A 19,059-nucleotide genomic window follows, 5' to 3' on the forward strand; every position below is an offset into this window, starting at 1 on the left:
AAAACACTGTGCATTGATAATTTTTTTCTTTCTGTGGATATGGTAGGCACCAGTTTTCTTACAGATTTGCTAAAAACTGCTGTGGAAATGCAAGTGAATACTTCCCACTCCTTGAATCTGCTACCTATCTGCATGATATATGAGGGAGGTGGGAAGAAATCCATTCAGCTCGCATTTTAATGTGATCGTGCCTAATTCACACTTCCTAAAACCAAAACGCAGATACGCTTAGCACTTAGCTGAATGTTACAATTTATTTCTCAAACTAAACTAAATGCATATATTAGGGGAAATTACGCACAACTTTTGTGTAACATGCAAAAATAGGTTGCGATAGGGAGAACTGCTTGCAAAAATCTGTATATTAGGAGAAGTGCACATTAAAATGCTGGGGGGGGTTGTGTGTGGATGCATTTTTTTTAAAAAAAAAAGCTAACTAATGCAGAAATGTGGCAAGTTGAACAGAATACTAGAAAATAAAAAACTGAGGGAAGTTAAAATTAACAGATTTGTCCATCCTGTGTGTGTGTGTGTGTGTGTGTGTGTGTTGTGTGTGTGTGTGTGTGTGAGAGAGAGAGAGAGAGAGAGAGAGAGAGAAATTCTGGACAATGTGGATTTAGCTGTGTATCTACTCAGCTATGTTACTTACTGTGTGTTCTTGAGCCAATCACGTTCACTCAGCATCCATTTTTCATAAAATTGGCAAAGGAAGACCACACCACCCTTGGGAATTATGTATCAGTGGCATGATACGGCAGCTCTCCATGACTTAGAAGCATGGCAAAGAGAAGAGGTGAATGTTATCTGAGGAAGAAGAAATTGAGAGTGATCTAGTTTGCCCTTACCTATTACAACAAATTTGCAAAATCAGACCCCAAAATGTTGGAGATGTTCTTTGGATGCAACTTCTAAGCTTCAGAAGGAACTTGAGTCTCATATAAATGCAGATCAAGTATTGCCCAAAATGATCTTAAGGGATGGAAGTGGTAATACCGACAATAGAAGGCTGGAGATCAAAGTTGTTAGACTATGCTGAATTGGATAAGATGACTGGAAAGATTAGATACTTAAGAGACCAAAAGTTTACAGAAGACTGGGGAAAATTTGTTGAATATCTGGAGAGTATAAGTGAAGGTCAAATAATGCTAGAAGGTTTTAAAAGAGCACTGTGAAAACGCGAGAGATATTGTTAAAAGGAAATAGAGGGAAAAAAGACTTAAATAATGACAATATTAAAAAAAAGAAATGCGTAAATTAATGATGACTACGAAAGATTTGCGGAAAAGCTGAAGGAAGTCCAAAAAAGAAAGATTTGGAAAAAATTTGAATGTGAAAAAATGTATGTTTTGTTTTGTTTTGTTTTGTTTTGTTGTAAATTAATAAAAATCATTTTTTTAAAAAAAAAAGGAAGTGGAGGAGGAAAGCCATCAAAGCAAACTAAAGATTGCTTCCATTTATAGCTGCCAAATTGCCGATATTGCGCCAATTAGCCTTTGGGGTATATTGTCTAAATATTATTTACAGTCCACAAAATGCTGTAAATTTAACAGAAGTAGAAGTTGCATTACCTTATGCAGTCAAGTTTGGGATATTTACCCTGTCTACCCAATCCAATGTGCAAATACTTATTTTTTTTTATGCCAACAGATTTCATAACGTCCTTGCTTCCTGGTAAGCCCCCAAATATTTGGATTGGTTTGCACTTTGAGATCCGTACACGTGAAAACAGGTGGACAGATGGCAGTGAGTTGACATATTCCAACTTCCATCCATTGCTGCATGGAAGACTAAGGAAAATTGAGCATGATGTGAGTCATTGGAGGGGTTTTTCTCCATTGTAGGCTTTTCATTATAAGTGAATTAAGCACTGCTAAAATGGGGAAGACTCCCATTTTCAACAGCAGTTTCAATATAAACTGTTTCATGCTACTGTAGGCATTCTGCCACTGCCAATTAGCTCTAGCTGGTAAGCTCCCAGTTGTTCCTTTGTAACCATGTTGTTTCCTTCCCCACATCTGACCTCCCATCCAACCCAGGTGGGTCAAATTGGAACCCCTGTTGGGCTAAATTTGGTCCATAGATCAGAGGTTCCCCACCCCTGTTTAATGAAATACAGTGGTACCTCGGGTTAAGAACTTAATTCATTCTGGAGGTCCGTTCTTAACCTGAGGTACTACTTTAACTAATGGGGCCTCCCGCTGCTGCCGCCACCCCGCAATTTCCATTCTCATCCTGACGTAAAGTTCTCAATCTGAGGTACTACTTCCAGGTTAGCGGAATCTGTAACCTGAAGTGTCTGTAACCCGAGGTACCACTGTATGCTAATCTACTATTACTCAGCCTTCTTGGTTTGTTTGCTTTTCAGTTTTTTGATGATGAGGTGAATAACCAGTGTGGTGTTTTGCTCAACAATCCAAAATCACCGTATGCTGGAACTTGGAATTTCACTTCCTGTGCCAGTATTCAAACTCTGGCCATATGTCAGATGAAGTCAGGTAAGTCTGAGAATAGTAAATTTGCATATGAGACAAAATATTATTAAAACTTAATGCACAGTAGTTTCATTATTAAATGATGCATGAAATGTGTCACAGGAGGTTTTATTTTAGGAGAGGTCGTTTTACTTTCTCTCACACACAGTAAGGAATGCTACTTAAAATGGTGTCTGTGTCAGCTGCAGTTTTTATAATATTCAGTTTTTTATAATAAAACAAAATATTGATCAATCAAGGGCATTGATTGTTTGACCTCTTAAGTGATTGCTCAACTAATTGTTGCAGTTCTAATCTTACCACCTCACTGAGAATATTATGAACAACATGGGTTAAAAAAAAGGTAAAGTACCCCTGACAGTTAAGTCCAGTCGCAGACGACTCTGGGGTTGCGGCGTTCATCTAGCTTTACAGGCCAAGGGAGCGGGCGTTTGTCCACAGACAGTTTTTCTGGGTCATGGGGCGAGCATGACTAAGCCGCTTCTGGCGAAACCAGAGACAGAAACGCCATTTACCTATTTATCTACTTGCACTTTTTGGCGTGCTTTCGAACTGCGAGGTTGGCAGGAGCTGGGACTGAACAACGAGAGCTCACCCCATTGTGGGGATTCGAACTGCTGACCTTTTGATGGGCAAGCCCAAGGCTCAGTGGTTTAGACCATGGGTATAATACCTTTTAACAGTTTAAAACAAAATCTGCCCGAGACCTAGGTGATGTGGTTTTTTTTCTTCTAAAAATCAGACTGTTAGATGAATGATACCATTTCTCTTGCTCAACTTTTTTGTTCTTTCATTAGATGAGGCAGAAAACCAGACACAGCAAGTGCTTAATGTCACCATGGACTATCTAAATGTCACATACACCATAATTCTGAAGAACTTGACATGGCATGATGCACAACAGGAGTGCCTGCAGAATAACATGCAGCTGGTTAGCATCACAGGACAATACCATCAGGCTTTTCTTGCTATGCAGGCTGCCCGTTATAATTACCCACTGTGGATTGGACTCTCCAGCGAAGATGTAAGGCTTGTTTCTGAACCAATTCAAAATATGTCATTCGAATAAGAGGGTTTGGGGAAAACCTACCGAGCTATATTAAACGATGGGGTAAAATGACAGACCTTTGCTGCCGCTTTTGTCTGTGGCAGCAACATGTCTTGTGGATATATGTTTAAAAAGCCTAATGTACAAATAAACAGCTGTGTTATATAGAATGAGCACAGCACATTAATTAGAAAGTGAAGTCCGTTCAGTCCCACTGAAATCATTGTGGTGGGGGGAGGGTTGGCAAAGCACGCCCAACTTTCTTGAGAATCACTAGAGTTAACCTGCAAAAGTAACAACACACACAAATTGCAAGCGGATATATCTCCCTGGGTGGGTCAACAAATGTACTCAGATTCTGGTATTGCTTTGTTCTGCTTTAAGCAGACCTTAAACAAAACTGGTACATGAAATGCATTTAGGATTTGAACTTGGAGTTCTTGTATTGAAGATTAGCAGTACCCATTGAATCATATTGAACACGAGAAGCTATGTTATATTGAGTCAGACCATTGGCCCATCTGACACTGTACTGTTCACACTGACAGGCAGTGGCACTCCAGGGCTTTAGGCAGGGGTCTCTCCCACCCTTACGTGAAGATACTGGGGATTGGACCTTAGACCTTCTGAATGCCAAGCAGATGTTTTACCATCAAGGAATTGCTCTTACTTGTCTTTGATCTTCATAACGCGAGCCTTTTTTCTTTATGGTTATGCCACCAGGATGGAATTCATTATCACTGGGCTGACAGAACTCACATTAGCTTTAGTCAGTGGTCCAAAGAAGACGAAGATTTACTTGATGAATGCGTATATTTGGACAGAGATGGACTTTGGAAAACATCTGACTGCTATACGCAAAAGCCAGGAGCAATTTGCTACCTTCCAGCAAGTAGGTTTGAATGAATAAATCTTTTATTTGCGTCAGAAATGAAACAACAATACTATATACAAAGAACCGAAATAAAAAGTCAATTATATAAAATACATTTTAGGGTTTTGAATCAATAGTCAAGTAGTGGATCTTATTTTCATTGCCCCAGCTAAAAACCCTGCAACCTTTGTTGTCACCTGCTTTTACAGTTACTACGTAAAATATATGCTACTGCTTTGAGAATGTTTTTAGATACATTGAAATAAACCAATGAAAACATTTTATTATATTTTTTTAATAACCATTTTTTAAAATAACCATTAAAATCCAGCAGTACATCTAATGGTGTTTGTTATATCCATTGTCTCTAGACATACACTTACACGTTCAACATGCAAAATATTACTTAACGTAACTCCTCCACTGACAATATTTAGTGGTTGGTATCAGAAGATCTTGATTTTGGTCATTAACATAGTTAAAGAAAGGGGCCCGTGTGTCTTGGAAAGTGTCTCTATTCATTATGCCTTTACTTGCCCTTGTGTGTCTGGTGAGACACTCAAACATTGCTACATCCCAGATTTTATTTTCCCATATGTTATGGGGTATTTCAGTCTGGTTCTTCCATTGCTGAGCCATCACTAATCGTGCTGCGGTCAGTAAGAAGCCTACTAGTTCTCTGTGGCACAGGGTGGAGTCTATAAGTCTATGTCCAAAGAAGGCAGGATTTGGAGAAAGGGATTGGCCTGTAATTGAGGGTATAATGGAGAACACTCTACTCCAAAAGTTTTTAACTTTGGGACATTCCCACCAAACATGAACCAGGTTTTTCACAGCCCTTGCCAGCCTGACTGGCATCCAGTGCCATCGGAAGATGGTCTTGAACGAGGCCTCCTGTAAGCAAGCAGAAATTGTTTTGAGCAGAGGGTGGCCCAGATACCCTCCCATTTGTGATCTTCAGTTGGGTGGCCCAAATCTGATTCCCATACATTTTGAAGGACTATAGCAACCCCTGACTCATGATCTAATAGATTGCTGTATATTTGGGAAGCAGCATCCTTCAAGTCATATGCCTGGGCTGCCCCATTCAAACAAGGTAAGTGTATGTAGGCTGTCTCCCCTGCACACCAAATGGAAGTGCAAAAGAATGAGCCTGAGCTACCTGAAACCAGGTAGTATGAGTGCCTTTTAATTAACCTTGCAGGTCCTCTTTGGAAATTGCTTTCCCCTCTTTGGAAATTGCTTTCCCTCCTTGAACTGTTGCTATTTATATTAGCGTCTGAAAGCTGTCGTGACCCAAGAACAGGACCAGTGGTGAATGGTCAGAGGCCAGAGTTTTGCTCCATGTTCTCCACACCATCAGAACTGATCTAGTAAATGGATTGTCTATGTTTTCCTCCTTCAAGTTGCTTTCTAGGCCAACTAATTTTGATTTGAGTAAATATGAAGTGCCTTTAAAAAATGTACCTTCTTTTTCTTTCTTTTTTAGCTGAAACTGAAAAACCTGAGGTATTTGACTTTATTAAATGTCCACACAAGATTAAGAATACACCATGGATGCCATTTCGAAACAGTTGTTATTCATTCATGATAGCAAAAGACAGATGGAAAGGATTGAAGTCAGATGAGGCCCACCATTTATGCAGGATGATGAGTAAGAAGTTTCTGTTTAAAGTTTGTTTTGCATTTCTGTGTTCATAACTTTTGAATCGTTTTTTTTCAGATCAGAGAGGACTCTGCTTGTTTCCTCCATAAGACTACATGAGTAGCAATTTCCACTAAAACAGCCTCTTCTCCCCTCACCCCCTTAGAACTGCTGTCTTGGGGATGCTGCTGTTGCTTCCATGTTGCCACTGTTTCTTCACATAGTTGTACTTTATTAGTCAAAGGAAATAAGCAGGGGTCATATCTGTGAACAGGCACAGAATTATCTACATAGCTGTGCAGATTTTACAATGCTGTACAGTCCTGTATGTTTGCTCAGAAAGGAGCCTCATAGAGTTGATTGGGCTTACTCCAGGGTAAGGATTGTATTTCACTGGAGACTTGTATTATATATGTGGTTCTCTCTGGCCTTGCTTGGACTCTGCTCACCGCAGACTTAGAAAAACATTGCAATAAAAACATCTGTTGGCTATCTAGATTTACAATGTGTTAATGTGAACTATGTTGGACCTCTTTCGTATCTAGATTAAGAGAAATGATGCCTTTTAAAAGAAGCTTCTCTTGACCTGCTAGAAGGGCATCCAGGAAAAAAAGATTCCAGTGTGTAGGCTTCTTACCAAAAAAAGCATTTAAAAAGTGAATGCAGTTTTGTATAGTTAAGAAAAATAGCACTTTGAGTTCTGCTGGACCATGAACATTCCCTGCTGTTGCCATTAGCAATTGGTATTGAAAGCTATACCACCTTCTGAGCTTAGATGTTCTGTTTACCTACTGTAGATAAGTATCTCTCAACTGCTTCTGCCATCATACATTAATTTGTCTAATGCTGTTTTAAAACCATATAATCAAGCAGCCATTATACTACATCTTATGGCCGTCGATGCCATATGTTAATTGTGTGAAGATTTGCTTTCTCTTAGTTTGTCCTGAATCTACTACCAGTTTAGTTTCATTGGATGACCCTAAAAGTACAGTGGTGCCCCGCAAGACGAATGCCTCGCAAGACGGAAAACCCGCAAGACGAAAGGGTTTTCTGTCTGAAGAGGCGCTTCGCAAGACGAATTTCCCTATGGGCTTGCTTTGCAAGACGAAAAGTGACGAAAAATTTTGAGGGGTTTTTTTTGCTCCAAAACCCCTTATTCTGAATCGCTAAGCTGCTAAAAGCATTTTAGCAGCAAAACCGCTAATCCCCCACCCCTTAAAAAGCCGTTTTTAGCCCTTAAAGTGCCAATAGCGCTAATAGCGCTAATCCGTCAATGGGCTTGCTTCGCAAGACGAAAAAACCGCAAGACGAAAAGAGTCCCGGAACGGATTCTTTTCGTCTTGCGAGGCACCACTGTATGGGAGAGGAAGAAAAATTATCTCCACTGCACATCATGTATAATTTTATAAACCTCTGTCACATTTCCCCTCACTCATCTTTTCCCCCCTTTACTGAAAAGTTCCAAATGCTTTACCTTCACTGTATATGGAAAGTGTTCTGCTCTGTGTGGTGTGTGTGTAACGTGTCAACCAGGTCACTAGACAATCTCTCATTTACAGGAAAGAGTATTACAGTCCATTTCCTAATGATGCCCATTATGGAGTCCCCATTTCACACTCTGCAGAGCCTTCACGAGAGATAGCCATTGTGGTGCCCTCCAGATGTTGGACCACAATTCCTATTAGACCCAACCAGCCATGGCCAATGGATGGATATGATGGGAGCTGTGGTCCAACCAGGAGCAGTTCATCAGTGGGGTGGAGCCATAGCAACAACCTCCTGCAAACAAGGTCAATGCCGCTTACCATGAAAAGTGAGACATTGACTACTTTCTGGGTGTACTGAAGAGAGCACTGGGTTGGTTCTGCCGTGCATCCACACAACCCTGCTTCACCACCACTTCACCCTTCCCAGGAAGCAGTGACAACCCTAGTGCAGAGAGGCTATTGCTGCTGCTCTACTATAGCCACCAGGCTTGTCTCCCTTGAGCCCAACAGCACCTAGTAGGCCAAAGGTTCCTCACCCCTCTCTATGCTTTTCCATCATTTATGTATCATGACCTCTGTACATCCAGACCTAAGAAAGAGCAGCTGACTTCTGTCACTAATCATTCAAGATTATTATTTTTTTGGTTTAAAAACTAAGGTAAACGGCTAAACCTTCCATGAATTCATTTCATAAACTGTCTATAAAATCCTGCCAAATCCATTAAGTGATTTGACTTTTAAAAATTGCTTCAACAGATACGAATGCCTCCCTCTTGACTATCAGGGATGAAGATGAAAATAGTTTTGTTGTTGAGCAGCTCCATTCTTTCAGTGGCCTTGCTCGCTGGCTGTGGTTGGGTCTGATTTATGACGCTGATGGTAAGTTGTAAGTTCTGTAAAGCTCTCTTGCTAGGATGAATGCCTTTCTTATACATACAAAGAGACCAAAGCTTATAACATTGTCTACAGCCATTGATGAGGATTTAAAAAACAAAACAAAAAAATTATATTTGATTAGAGTTCAAATTGTCAAATGCAGGTTGATGAGTGAGAGTCTTTAAGCTTACTCAAGAGCACTTTGGATAATTTGTTCCTTATTCAAGCTTATTTTTATTGTAGAATTTAATGACAACCTAAAGAAGATGCATGCTGGATGCAGATTTGGGGGTTCAGAAGTCACTAATCATGCCTGTCATTTTTAATCTGATAAGAAATACTAAATGCCTAATGTTCCTGGTGCGTCTGCTTTTGAGCGTTATTTGATTGTTGCTCAAATATGGCAGTAAGGGTTGCCATAGGTCCTCTTTTTCCAGGACAGGTCCTCTTTTTCAGGAGTAACATTTCTGTATGGGGGTGCATGGGCTACTTTTTATGTTGTATATGCAGTAGTAGACAACCAAGTGCAAAACATATACATACTGTGTGAGTTTTGCATGGTGCAGGAAAGGACCAGGTCCTTGTTTTTGTATATTTTGAAAGGACATTGTGGAATGTGCCCACTCCCACACCCCAAGCGCCAGCCAGCGTGTCCTCTTTTTCGCTCTTCAAAATATGGCAACCCTACAGGTAGTTTCCTTCCTCAGGCCTTTCATTGCACAACTTCAGCCCACTCATTTCATTTGCAACTCTGGTTCCGCAGAAGGGAGTTTCTGTGCTGCTTTCATGTAAACAAAAAATGTTTCTAACGAATTAATGCAGTGGGAATACTGCAGCTGTTGGGGCAAAGTGATATTGACCTGTTTTATAGATTTTATTTTACCATGTTTCACAGTATCTTCAAAGACTCCCCTGATAAGAAGGAATAATTTAGATGGAACAAACATTGGGCTCATCTAGACTTCCGCTTGTCCCCCACTGCTTTCCTCCAGGAAAATCTGATCTTTAGCGCTGAATCGGAGCAAACATCAACTGGATTTTCCATGGATTGACATTTGCTTTGATTCAACACTAAACAGCAGATTTTCTGAGGAATTACCTTTATGAAAAAATACATTTTTATCACCTGAAGGTAGATTTTAAATTACTGATTTATTTTATTTTTCCCTCTTGGCATAGTTAACGGTTATAATAAAACTAGTACAATGCTAACATAAAACAAGTAAGAGTTAACATGGAATAGTAACAGAAACTAGATACCTCAGGTTAGGTATAGTGATAAAAGTGTAGAATTGTGTATTTCACCATCTGCAGAGAGAAAATCTGGATGTTAGCATTAATACTGTTGCCCAATTCCAGCGAGAACATTTTTCTTTAATAAAAAGAAGTTTTCCATACTGGATATCTCTGCCAGCAAAGGTGTTATAGGAAGATGAACTACTATATCCCAACAGTTGGTGCATTCACAGTGCACCATTTAAAGGGATAGCTCCCCATGTTTGTTATGAATGCTTATGTGAGTATTTAGATGCATTCAGAAGACATCTGAAGGCAGCCCTGTTCAGGGAAGTTTTTAATATGTGACATTTTAGAGTATTTTTCATCTTTGTTGGAAGCCGCTCAGAGTGGCTGGGGAAACCCAGTCAGATGGGCGGGGTACAAATAAATTATTATTATTATTATTATTATTATTATTATTATTATTATTATTATGTGTGTATTAATATAGTTTTTCTGGATTTAATTTTGATTATAAGAAACAATTCTAAAGTGGGAAAACATTTTTTTTAAAAAAATGTTGATACCGTCAACAAACCAGGCCACATCCAAATAGCATATGCAAAAGGTAAAAGTAAAGGGACCCCTGACCATATGCAAAATGTAACTCCTTTTATTTCTAAGCCAAGTGTTGGTTATTACTGACCTTCCAGTAATGTTAACATTAGCCATTGTGGGATAATTTCAGCACACTCTCTCTCCTAAATAAAATCTGTAGCACTCATTATGGAAACTTCTTTTGTTTATTATCTGCAGATGGAAATCTGAAGTGGGATGACAACACATACCTCTCATACAATAACTGGAGACTGGGGAGACCTTATGTAAAGAATAATAATTTTGTTGCTGGTATTGGTCTCGATGGTGTCTGGGATATGTACAATTACAGTGGCAACTGGTTACCTCAGCAATTTAGCCTACACAGCATCCTTGTCTGTAAAATAGAAATGGGTAAGCAATGTCTGCAATTTGGATTGAATTTCCAAAGGCCTATGGTATTATTATTAATTTTTTTTACATATGCCTAAAACTAAAAAAACTAAACTTCTGTCCTTGTTGTAATATTGAAATAGGACCCAAAGAATACAAACCACCGCTGCCTGAGAAACTACCCCATGGAAATAACACGTACTGGATCCTTCAAAAACAGCTCAGTTGGTATGATGCATGGAGAGAATGCAAACGAAATGGCAGCGATTTAGCCAGCGTACACAGCGAATCGCAGCAAGTGTTTCTGGAAAATATTGTAAAAAGAGATGGATATCCACTTTGGATTGGTTTATCCAATCATAATGTGAGTTTGAACTGTTTCATGTGCTTTTGCAACCATATCCCCATGCCTATTATCTTTAAAGGTTTTGAGCCAGCTTTTCGTTTCTGTTATCAATATTTTAACTTGTCTCGTACATTAAACACATGGTAGGGACGCGGGTGGTGCTGTGGTCCAATAATTAGCCGTGATGCCTGTTTATCCCAGTGTTTGCTAAAACAAAAAGTGACATCTGCACTTGTTCAACTGGAATCGAATTGCTCTCTTTCTAGGAAAGCGATTCTGATTTTGAGTGGTCTGATGGAAGCACATTCGACTACAAGCCCTGGGAATATGAGCATTCGCAATCTCCTGGAAATTGTTTCTTACTGGACACTAAAGGGCTTTGGAATCGCTTGGATTGCTCGCGTGGTGCTGATGGTGCTATTTGCTACTACCCTTCAAACAGTAAGTCTGCATTCATGTGTCCAGTGCGGTGCTAAGACCAAAGAGAACGATGAGGGCAGATCCCACCCGAACCCCTGGCCCTATACTTAAAAGCATTTCCTTAAAAGCAAGTCCTACTGGTAACATGCCGAGGATTGTTGGCCAAAGAATATAAGAATAGCCGTGCTGAATCAGGCCAGTGGCTCATCTGGTCCAGCATCCCATGCTCACAGTGGCCAACCAGATACCCATGGGAAACATCGAAGCAGGATCTGAGTGCAACAGCATTCTCCCAGAAACTGGAATTCCATCTCAGGCATCAGAGGCAAAGGTCTGTATTCCCTGGGATGCCCTCTGATGTATCATAGTCCTGTACCTTTACAGTAAATTATATTGCTCCAACACAACAGCAAATATATATGTGTGTGTGTGTGTGCCAACAGTCAGTTTGTGTTTATGTGGCAATGGCTTATTGAGGCTCCATTGAACCACCTGAATGGATGATAGGAGTGCCTCAAGGTGTTTGGATGATGATGATGATGCTATTTATATTTTCACAGAAGTACAGTCAAAGCAAGCAGAAAATCCCACATACTGCCCAAAAACTACTGGTAGTGCTTCACAGTGGATACAGTATAAACAGCATTGCTATGCATTTGATTTGGCATTTTACAATTTCTCTATATACAATTGGAAAGAGGCTAAAGACGTCTGCAAGAAGCTTGGTATGTCCAAATTATGCATCATGTTATGTCTTAAAAAAAAGAGACAATAATATAATTAAGAATATTTTGGATAGAGAGTTGATTTTTTTTTGTTATTACTTTAAATGTTGCCATAAATTATTTCCATAAATGTTAATAAAGAGAACTTTCAAGAAGTTATTTTCACTTTTGACCACTAATATTATCCGCTTAGATCCTTCTGCAACACTTTTGACTATAGAAAATGAGGAAGAAAATAAGTTTGTGAGCACACACTTACGAGAACATTATTTCGTAACTGGAAGAGTATGGCTTGGAATGCAAGAAAATGGTAAGCAGTGAATAACTATGAAGCACTCGTGACTTATAACTGTTAAGGCTGGAATCATAACCATGCCTGTTCAGAAGTAAGCTCCATTGAATTCAGTGGGACTTGCTCCTAGGGAGTGGGATTAGGATTGCAACCTAATACCTCGGATTAAGTACTTAATTTGTTCTGGAGCGCCGTTCTTGACCTGAAACTGTTCTTAACCTGAGGTATCACCTTAGCTAATGGGGCCTCCCTCTGCCGCCACCGCGCGATTTCTGTTCTCATCCTGAAGCAAAGTTTTTAACCCGAGGTACTATTTCTGGGTTAGCGGAGTCTGTAAACTGAAGCATCTGTAACCTGAAGTGCCTGTAACCCGAGGTACCACTGTACTGTACAAGGCATAATAAGCAAGGCAGGTGATGTCAAGCATCTGTTAGTCCTTCAAGGAGAGTTAGCTGCATTCCGTATTTCCATTGATTTTAGTGAAACTGAAGTTTGGATTATGCTCCTGAAATTTACTGTGCACTACAAGTGCATTACGGGACGCGGGTGGCGCTGTGGGTAAAAGCCTCAGCGCCTAGGGCTTGCCGATCGAAAGGTCGGCGGTTCGAATCCCCGCGGCGGGGTGCGCTCCCGTTGCTCGGTCCCAGCGCCTGCCAACCTAGCAGTTCGAAAGCACCACCAGGGGCAAGTAGATAAATAGGGACTGCTTACTAGCAGGAAGGTAAACGGCGTTTCGTGTGCGGCTCTGGCTCGCCAGAGCAGCGATGTCACGCTGGCCACGTGACCCGGAAGTGTCTGCGGACAGCGCTGGCTCCCGGCCTATAGAGTGAGATGGGCGCACAACCCTAGAGTCTATCAAGACTGGCCCGTACGGGCAGGGGTACCTTTACCTTTACCTTTTACAAGTGCATTATTAAAATTTTAATGAATAGAAATCAAATAAAGAACATGCATTGCAACTTGGCATATTTTCCATGCTGTAAATAAAAGCACAGAGAAAGAGAATTAGCCAGGCTAGAGGGCATTAGCCAAGGATGTATGTACCTGGTTATTTCAAATCATTTCATCCATGCCTAGCTCTGCAATTCGCGGCCATATGCAGGCATAGAGATTGTTCATTTTACCAGTTTTTCTTCTGGCCTAATGGTTTTCTATCTATTTCTCTATACCTACCATAGACCTCCTTTCCTAGGCTTCCCTGCTTCCCAGTTCTCTGCATCCTTCTGCCAGCACTAAAGCTTTTAGAAGCTGAAATAGACTCTTGACTATTGGTGCTTAGTAGACTTTTCTGGCTCTGATCATTATATTAAATTGCTGCTTGTACACAATGTAATAATTGCAGCACATTTTTGCTGTTAAGGAATAACTTTTTGTGGGTGTTTTTTCCCTTAATATACAGCTGAATCCATGAAGTGGCTTGATGGCTCAGAAATTAAATATGTCAACTGGGAAAAGGGAAAAGAAAAAGGCAATGGTAAATGTAGCGTTGTGTTTTCAACAAATGGTACATGGTCCAAAACTGACTGCAGAAATCTCCAAAGCAGAGTTGTTTGCAAAGCTCCTCAAGGTATGTATGATTTTGATTTTAAAATAATGTAGCTTTTTAAACTGGCCTGTGATTGTGTCAGCAGGGGGGGGGGGGTCCAGTCTCTCATCAGGAGCAACTGTATGTGATGTTGCTATATCAGTAAGATGCAGATGATGATCATCATCATGACACTAATAATACTATAGGTAATACCACACATAATAAATACAGAGATCTGTGGAGGAGGAGAAAACCCATCTCCCTACAAAAACCTTCCTTTCCTGCAACCGTGTAGGGGCTCCCTGTGCTTCTGCAAACATGGACAGAGGTAATAGAGAATGCCCATATTTCCTCAATGCAAAGAGCACGTCAAATTAATAAAGGGTTTTTCTTGCTGAAAATGAGAGGAGCAAGGGCAGGGAAACGCTTTGCATTCTAGCTGGCATGAAGTAGCCTTGCACAACTTTTTTATTATATATGATTTTCAGTCGTTGCTTCTGGATTAATAGTTACGGATGGATGACGTTGGGTTGTTTTTTTTCTTACAGTCTCTAATCATGTAGGAGGGGCAATAGCTGTCGCTATTCTAATTATTGTCGCACTTGTTGCTGGATTGATATGCTTCCTGTATAAGAAGAAACGACTGAATTGGGGCGGATTCTCTTCGGTACGCTATGAACGGGGGTTGTACGAAGATGAAACGGACACTATGTTTTCCAGAGATGGTGACTGAGGAACAGTTCGTGATGGATTGGGCTGTTTAGGCATAATTTTATAGGTTTTGGTTTGGCAAACCTATACCAAATGTATTCAGTAGCAGGTAAATGCTGACATCTGGGTTCAGTATCTGTTTTTTGTTCAGGGTGTGACAGCAAACTTTCCCCCCACATTTGAAAGGAGGAGGGAAAGTCAACTGTGTTTCACCAACTGATTTAAACTCCAATCAGACTTTGCACTTTCCATGGTCTTTAAGATTTGCACATGCATTGAGATACGACCCTGAAACTGATTTTTGGACATGCTTTAATTTTTGGACATGCTCTCCTATATGAAGTATGATTGATGCCTAGAGAATCTTTTGGAATCGACTCACTGGACGCAAAATAACATAATGTAATAACTTGTATCAACCATACTCTTTTACAGTGGTACCTCAGGTTACATACGCTTCAGGTTACAGACTCCGCTAACCCAGAAATAGTGCTTCAGGTTAAGAACTTTGCTTCAGGAAGAGAACAGAAATTGTGCTCAGGTGGCGCGGCGGCAGCAGGAGGCCCCATTAGCTAAAGTGGTGCTTCAGGTTAAGAACAGTTTCAGGTTAAGAACGGACTTCCGGAGTGAATTAAGTACTTAACCTGAGGTACCACTGTACTTAAAACCTATTGGGGTACAGAAGGGTTGTTTTAAAGAAAGAAAGAAACTTGAAATGTTTTTAATACAAACTTGAATTGTTGAACTTTTTCAATAAAAGTTCCAAAGATCCCTCCCATTTTTGGTTCAGTTCTTTAGTTTAGCTTTTTAGTTACAACAGTTAAAAGAATAACAACAATTTGTCAGCCTGCATTTTGAAAACATTTTTAACTTTAATAAGCCATACCGTCCCCCCACACACAAATGTAAGAGGCCAAATGGAAACCAAGGGCTAAATGAAAGATTCAAACCCCTAGTATGTACTAACTAGCCTATAAAGAGTGGAACCAGGAGAAAGATTGTGGTTCCTGTTGATAATGTTTGACATTTGTCATTATTACCTCTGTCATATTTTGCTACTTCTAAAGGGGTACTCATTTTGTTCTGTACTAATACAGAAAACACATTGAGCTGCATGTATTGTTAGCCCTACTTAGGTCCATTAATTTCTGTGGGTGTCCTCTAAGTTGGTCTTCATTGAATGCAACCCATTGATTAGCATCTAAAAGACATGCAGACGTGAGAGGTCAAAGCACTACCATGGTTAAATGGGGTCGTCCACATTTTCTTCTTCTGACTATAGCTCCTACTGTATAGCTCCTACTTCTAGGTGGTGTTTCCTCCCCTCATGTCACCAAAGACTCTTTTTCTTGGTTCTATGTTATGACATGGTAGGAACACCTGGCTTCATGTGATAAGCTTCTGCACATAACCGGCTCACCATGTGGTGACAGTTGTCACATAGAGCAAATCAAAGTGGCCTCAACACAGCAGCCAACCCCTAACTGAGCTTTAGAAGAAGAGGGGTAATTATAAGACACATATCACTTAATATGTAGCATAATATTTGTCTCTTAGCCAAAATAAAGGAACAGCTTCTATTAGTATAACTCCATTAATTTAATAAAAATGTACCATGAAAATATTTAACTAATTGTTCAGATAATACTACTGACTTAAGGAATGCTGTCAAAGATAATACTAAAAAATAATTGGCTTACTACTCAATTTAGTTTTATGCTAGGGGGGGGTTTTGGCCAAAAAAGCCCCCCAAGAATCCCACATAGGTAGAGGATTCCCATTTAATAAACGAGACAAAAGCACTCCATATGCAAATAGAAAAGAGGTGCCTTAACAGATACATGAAGAAAATCTTCATGTATGAGAGCAGGAAATCATTGGATGCCTAGGGCTCTGGGCTGTTTTTCCTTGGCCCAACATCCATTGTTCTGCATACTATGCATAGAGATAGGAGCATGTAGATACTCAGTCTTGTTCTAATTAGCAAAATGAAAGCCACCCTATTAGCTTTCCTTTGGAAGCGTGTGTGCGTGCATGTGAGTCCCTTTTTTTCAAGATTGTGTAACATCACCTATGGTGTGTGTGTGTAATATATATATATATATATATGAGTAGGCCTTTGTCCAACTTCACACTTAGCTCTTGTGGACTGCTACTAGTCTTCCTGCTATAGATCTCTTCAGCAGGGGTATTTCTGCAGGATCATTTAAACTGTGCTACTCATGCATTTCTGTCCACAAGTGTCTTTTCAGTGACAGCAGTATAATAATCTTATCAGTACATAATAAGGGAGGGTGATAGTGTGATGTATAAGGAGGGCCACATATGTAGCTCTCCACACCTTTTTAAAAAAACATTAAGCATTTTGGAGAGGAGATATTTAACTGGACACACACTGTCTCAGACAATCTCCAACAAGTGCCCTCAACAATACAGCAGCCCCAATAGCAATGAATGTGCTAGCTTGGGTAGACTGTGATCTCCAAGATACAAAATGCTCCTCTTTTAATATCTGGAAATTGTGATAACACAACTGCTTCTGATGTACAATGAACGGGCAAAAAAATGGACATTTGTTGCACACAAAACGTTTGTGCAGAAAGGTCTTTAATATAGTGCCTATAACAGCCCATGAGGGACTGGTGAATGATAGTGATGCATGTATGTGTGTGCGTGTGTGCATGTATGTACATACACACACACACAGGAGAAAAAATGCACTTTGTCTTTTCTTTCTTTCTTTTTTTTTTGGAAGCATGATTTAGAATATTTAGATAAATAAAATGCCCATAACCAAGTCCTAAATTAGTAATGGTGAAGAAGCTTATTCACCATTTAATAAAATTTGCCTCACAACCTGTTTCTAATGTGCGCCCTGACACACAGGTACTTGTGCCAAACAGATGACTGGTGTGGTTATCTTTGACAACGCCAGTCACCTGCTAAGTGGCAGAGAAAAGAACAAGGGGCTATATTCAGCATACACACCACACACCAGGGAACTGAAACTGGAAAGACAAACGGATGACCATATGTTAAGATATTTTATATTGCAAAGATTGAGACGTATGTCTCTCCCAGCGACGGCATACTCCATTAAGTACTCTTTGCATGTGCAGTAGTAACCAGGGTTTGGGGCAATTTCCACTAAATAAGTGTGCTCAGCATTACTGAATTTATGACTATTTGCACTTGTGGGCTTCTATATTGATGTGAATCTAAAAATGGAAAGTTTATTTTAAATATATTATCAGGGCTATTCAGTGATGCAAGATGTAGATAAATATGCACAAAAGATTCCAGTGTTTCTACAAAGTGTTTATTTGTATAATATTCTGACAGAAATTTTTTAAATTATGTTTTTAATTGTGTGTGCTGGGTTTTTTTTCTGGAATATCTATTCTGCGATATTGTGGGAAATATCATGATGTGAATGGATGCAAATGCCTTAATATATCTGTATTGAGAGTTCGCAACAAAACCTTCCTGTGGGTCATGGCCTTAGAAATACTGTAGTAGATTTAGTAGAAAGCTTCAATGGTGATTAGATTTGTACTTGTGAAATAATTTAAGCTGATTTCAGTGCTTTTCACCTGATTAAAAATGTTTTTGTACTCTTCAGTATTTAAAAAAGAACACCCACAAACATCAAAGTTAATAAAGATTTAAAAAGTAATATTGTTCTGAGCTGGTTTTTAAAATTTCTGTGCAAAGAACTCATACCCTGAAAAATTAACTTGCTCTTTGAGGAGCCAAGGGCAACATTGTAGAAGTTGAGGTTAAAATTTTGGAGATGTGTTGTTTCCTCCCCACTTTTATTGTAAACGAAACAGACCACGTTGCTGCAAAACGGTAACTTCCATGTTGCAAAGCCTGTCAACCTAACTATCAGCATGTTTACTTGTAAATAACTGTACACTGCAGCTTCCTCAAAAGGGCACAATGACACTTGATGCTGGCGGCAGCACAGAAGTAGAGCGTCCGCTTTGCTAATTCCTGCCATCTCCAAGATAGGGCTAGAAAAGTCTCCTGTCTGAAACCCTGGAGAACTGCTGCCAGTCAGTGTAAAAGCTGAACTAGTGGCCTGAATCAGTGTAAGGCAGCTTCCCATTTTATTTATTCTGTCCTTTCTCTCTCATTCTCTCATGCGCACACACACACCACTTAATATTTTTTTCATCCAGCTGAACTTTTTCCTTGTTCCAAACAGCAGCTGAGAAAAAAAACTGACTGGAGGGAGGGAATTGAAGGGTTCTGCACCACTCACAAGGACTTTCCCACTTGAACTCATTGCATACTTTGCTTTACAGGGTGTTTGGCAGGAACCCACATTTTAAGACCTGGGTGTGCTGCCATCGCATAGTTCTGCTCTAAGGTTCCTAAGGGATTGCAGCTGTTAAAAAG

At 39.9% G+C, this 19,059-nt stretch overlaps 1 protein-coding gene across 2 annotated transcripts in view; it reads left to right on the forward strand.

Annotated features, from left to right (window-relative positions):
• LY75 (lymphocyte antigen 75) overlaps positions 1 to 18,331 on the forward strand; it is a 51,230-nt gene extending 32,899 nt beyond the window's left edge. For both annotated transcript variants that reach the window (XM_083405288.1, XM_083405289.1), the window contains exons 23-35: positions 1,648 to 1,808; positions 2,366 to 2,495; positions 3,290 to 3,516; positions 4,264 to 4,432; positions 5,904 to 6,068; positions 8,306 to 8,428; positions 10,460 to 10,654; positions 10,777 to 10,997; positions 11,246 to 11,420; positions 11,960 to 12,124; positions 12,318 to 12,434; positions 13,816 to 13,983; positions 14,493 to 18,331. In XM_083405288.1, coding sequence (XP_083261414.1) covers positions 1,648 to 1,808; positions 2,366 to 2,495; positions 3,290 to 3,516; positions 4,264 to 4,432; positions 5,904 to 6,068; positions 8,306 to 8,428; positions 10,460 to 10,654; positions 10,777 to 10,997; positions 11,246 to 11,420; positions 11,960 to 12,124; positions 12,318 to 12,434; positions 13,816 to 13,983; positions 14,493 to 14,677 — 2,201 coding nt within the window. In that variant the 3' untranslated portion in view covers positions 14,678 to 18,331. The remainder of the gene's footprint in view (positions 1 to 1,647; positions 1,809 to 2,365; positions 2,496 to 3,289; positions 3,517 to 4,263; positions 4,433 to 5,903; positions 6,069 to 8,305; positions 8,429 to 10,459; positions 10,655 to 10,776; positions 10,998 to 11,245; positions 11,421 to 11,959; positions 12,125 to 12,317; positions 12,435 to 13,815; positions 13,984 to 14,492) is intronic.
• The last annotated feature ends 728 nt before the right edge of the window (positions 18,332 to 19,059 follow it).

Source organism: Podarcis tiliguerta (genome assembly GCF_965153285.1).
Source record: "Podarcis tiliguerta genome assembly, chromosome: 1".
Lineage (NCBI taxonomy): Eukaryota > Metazoa > Chordata > Lepidosauria > Squamata > Lacertidae > Podarcis > Podarcis tiliguerta.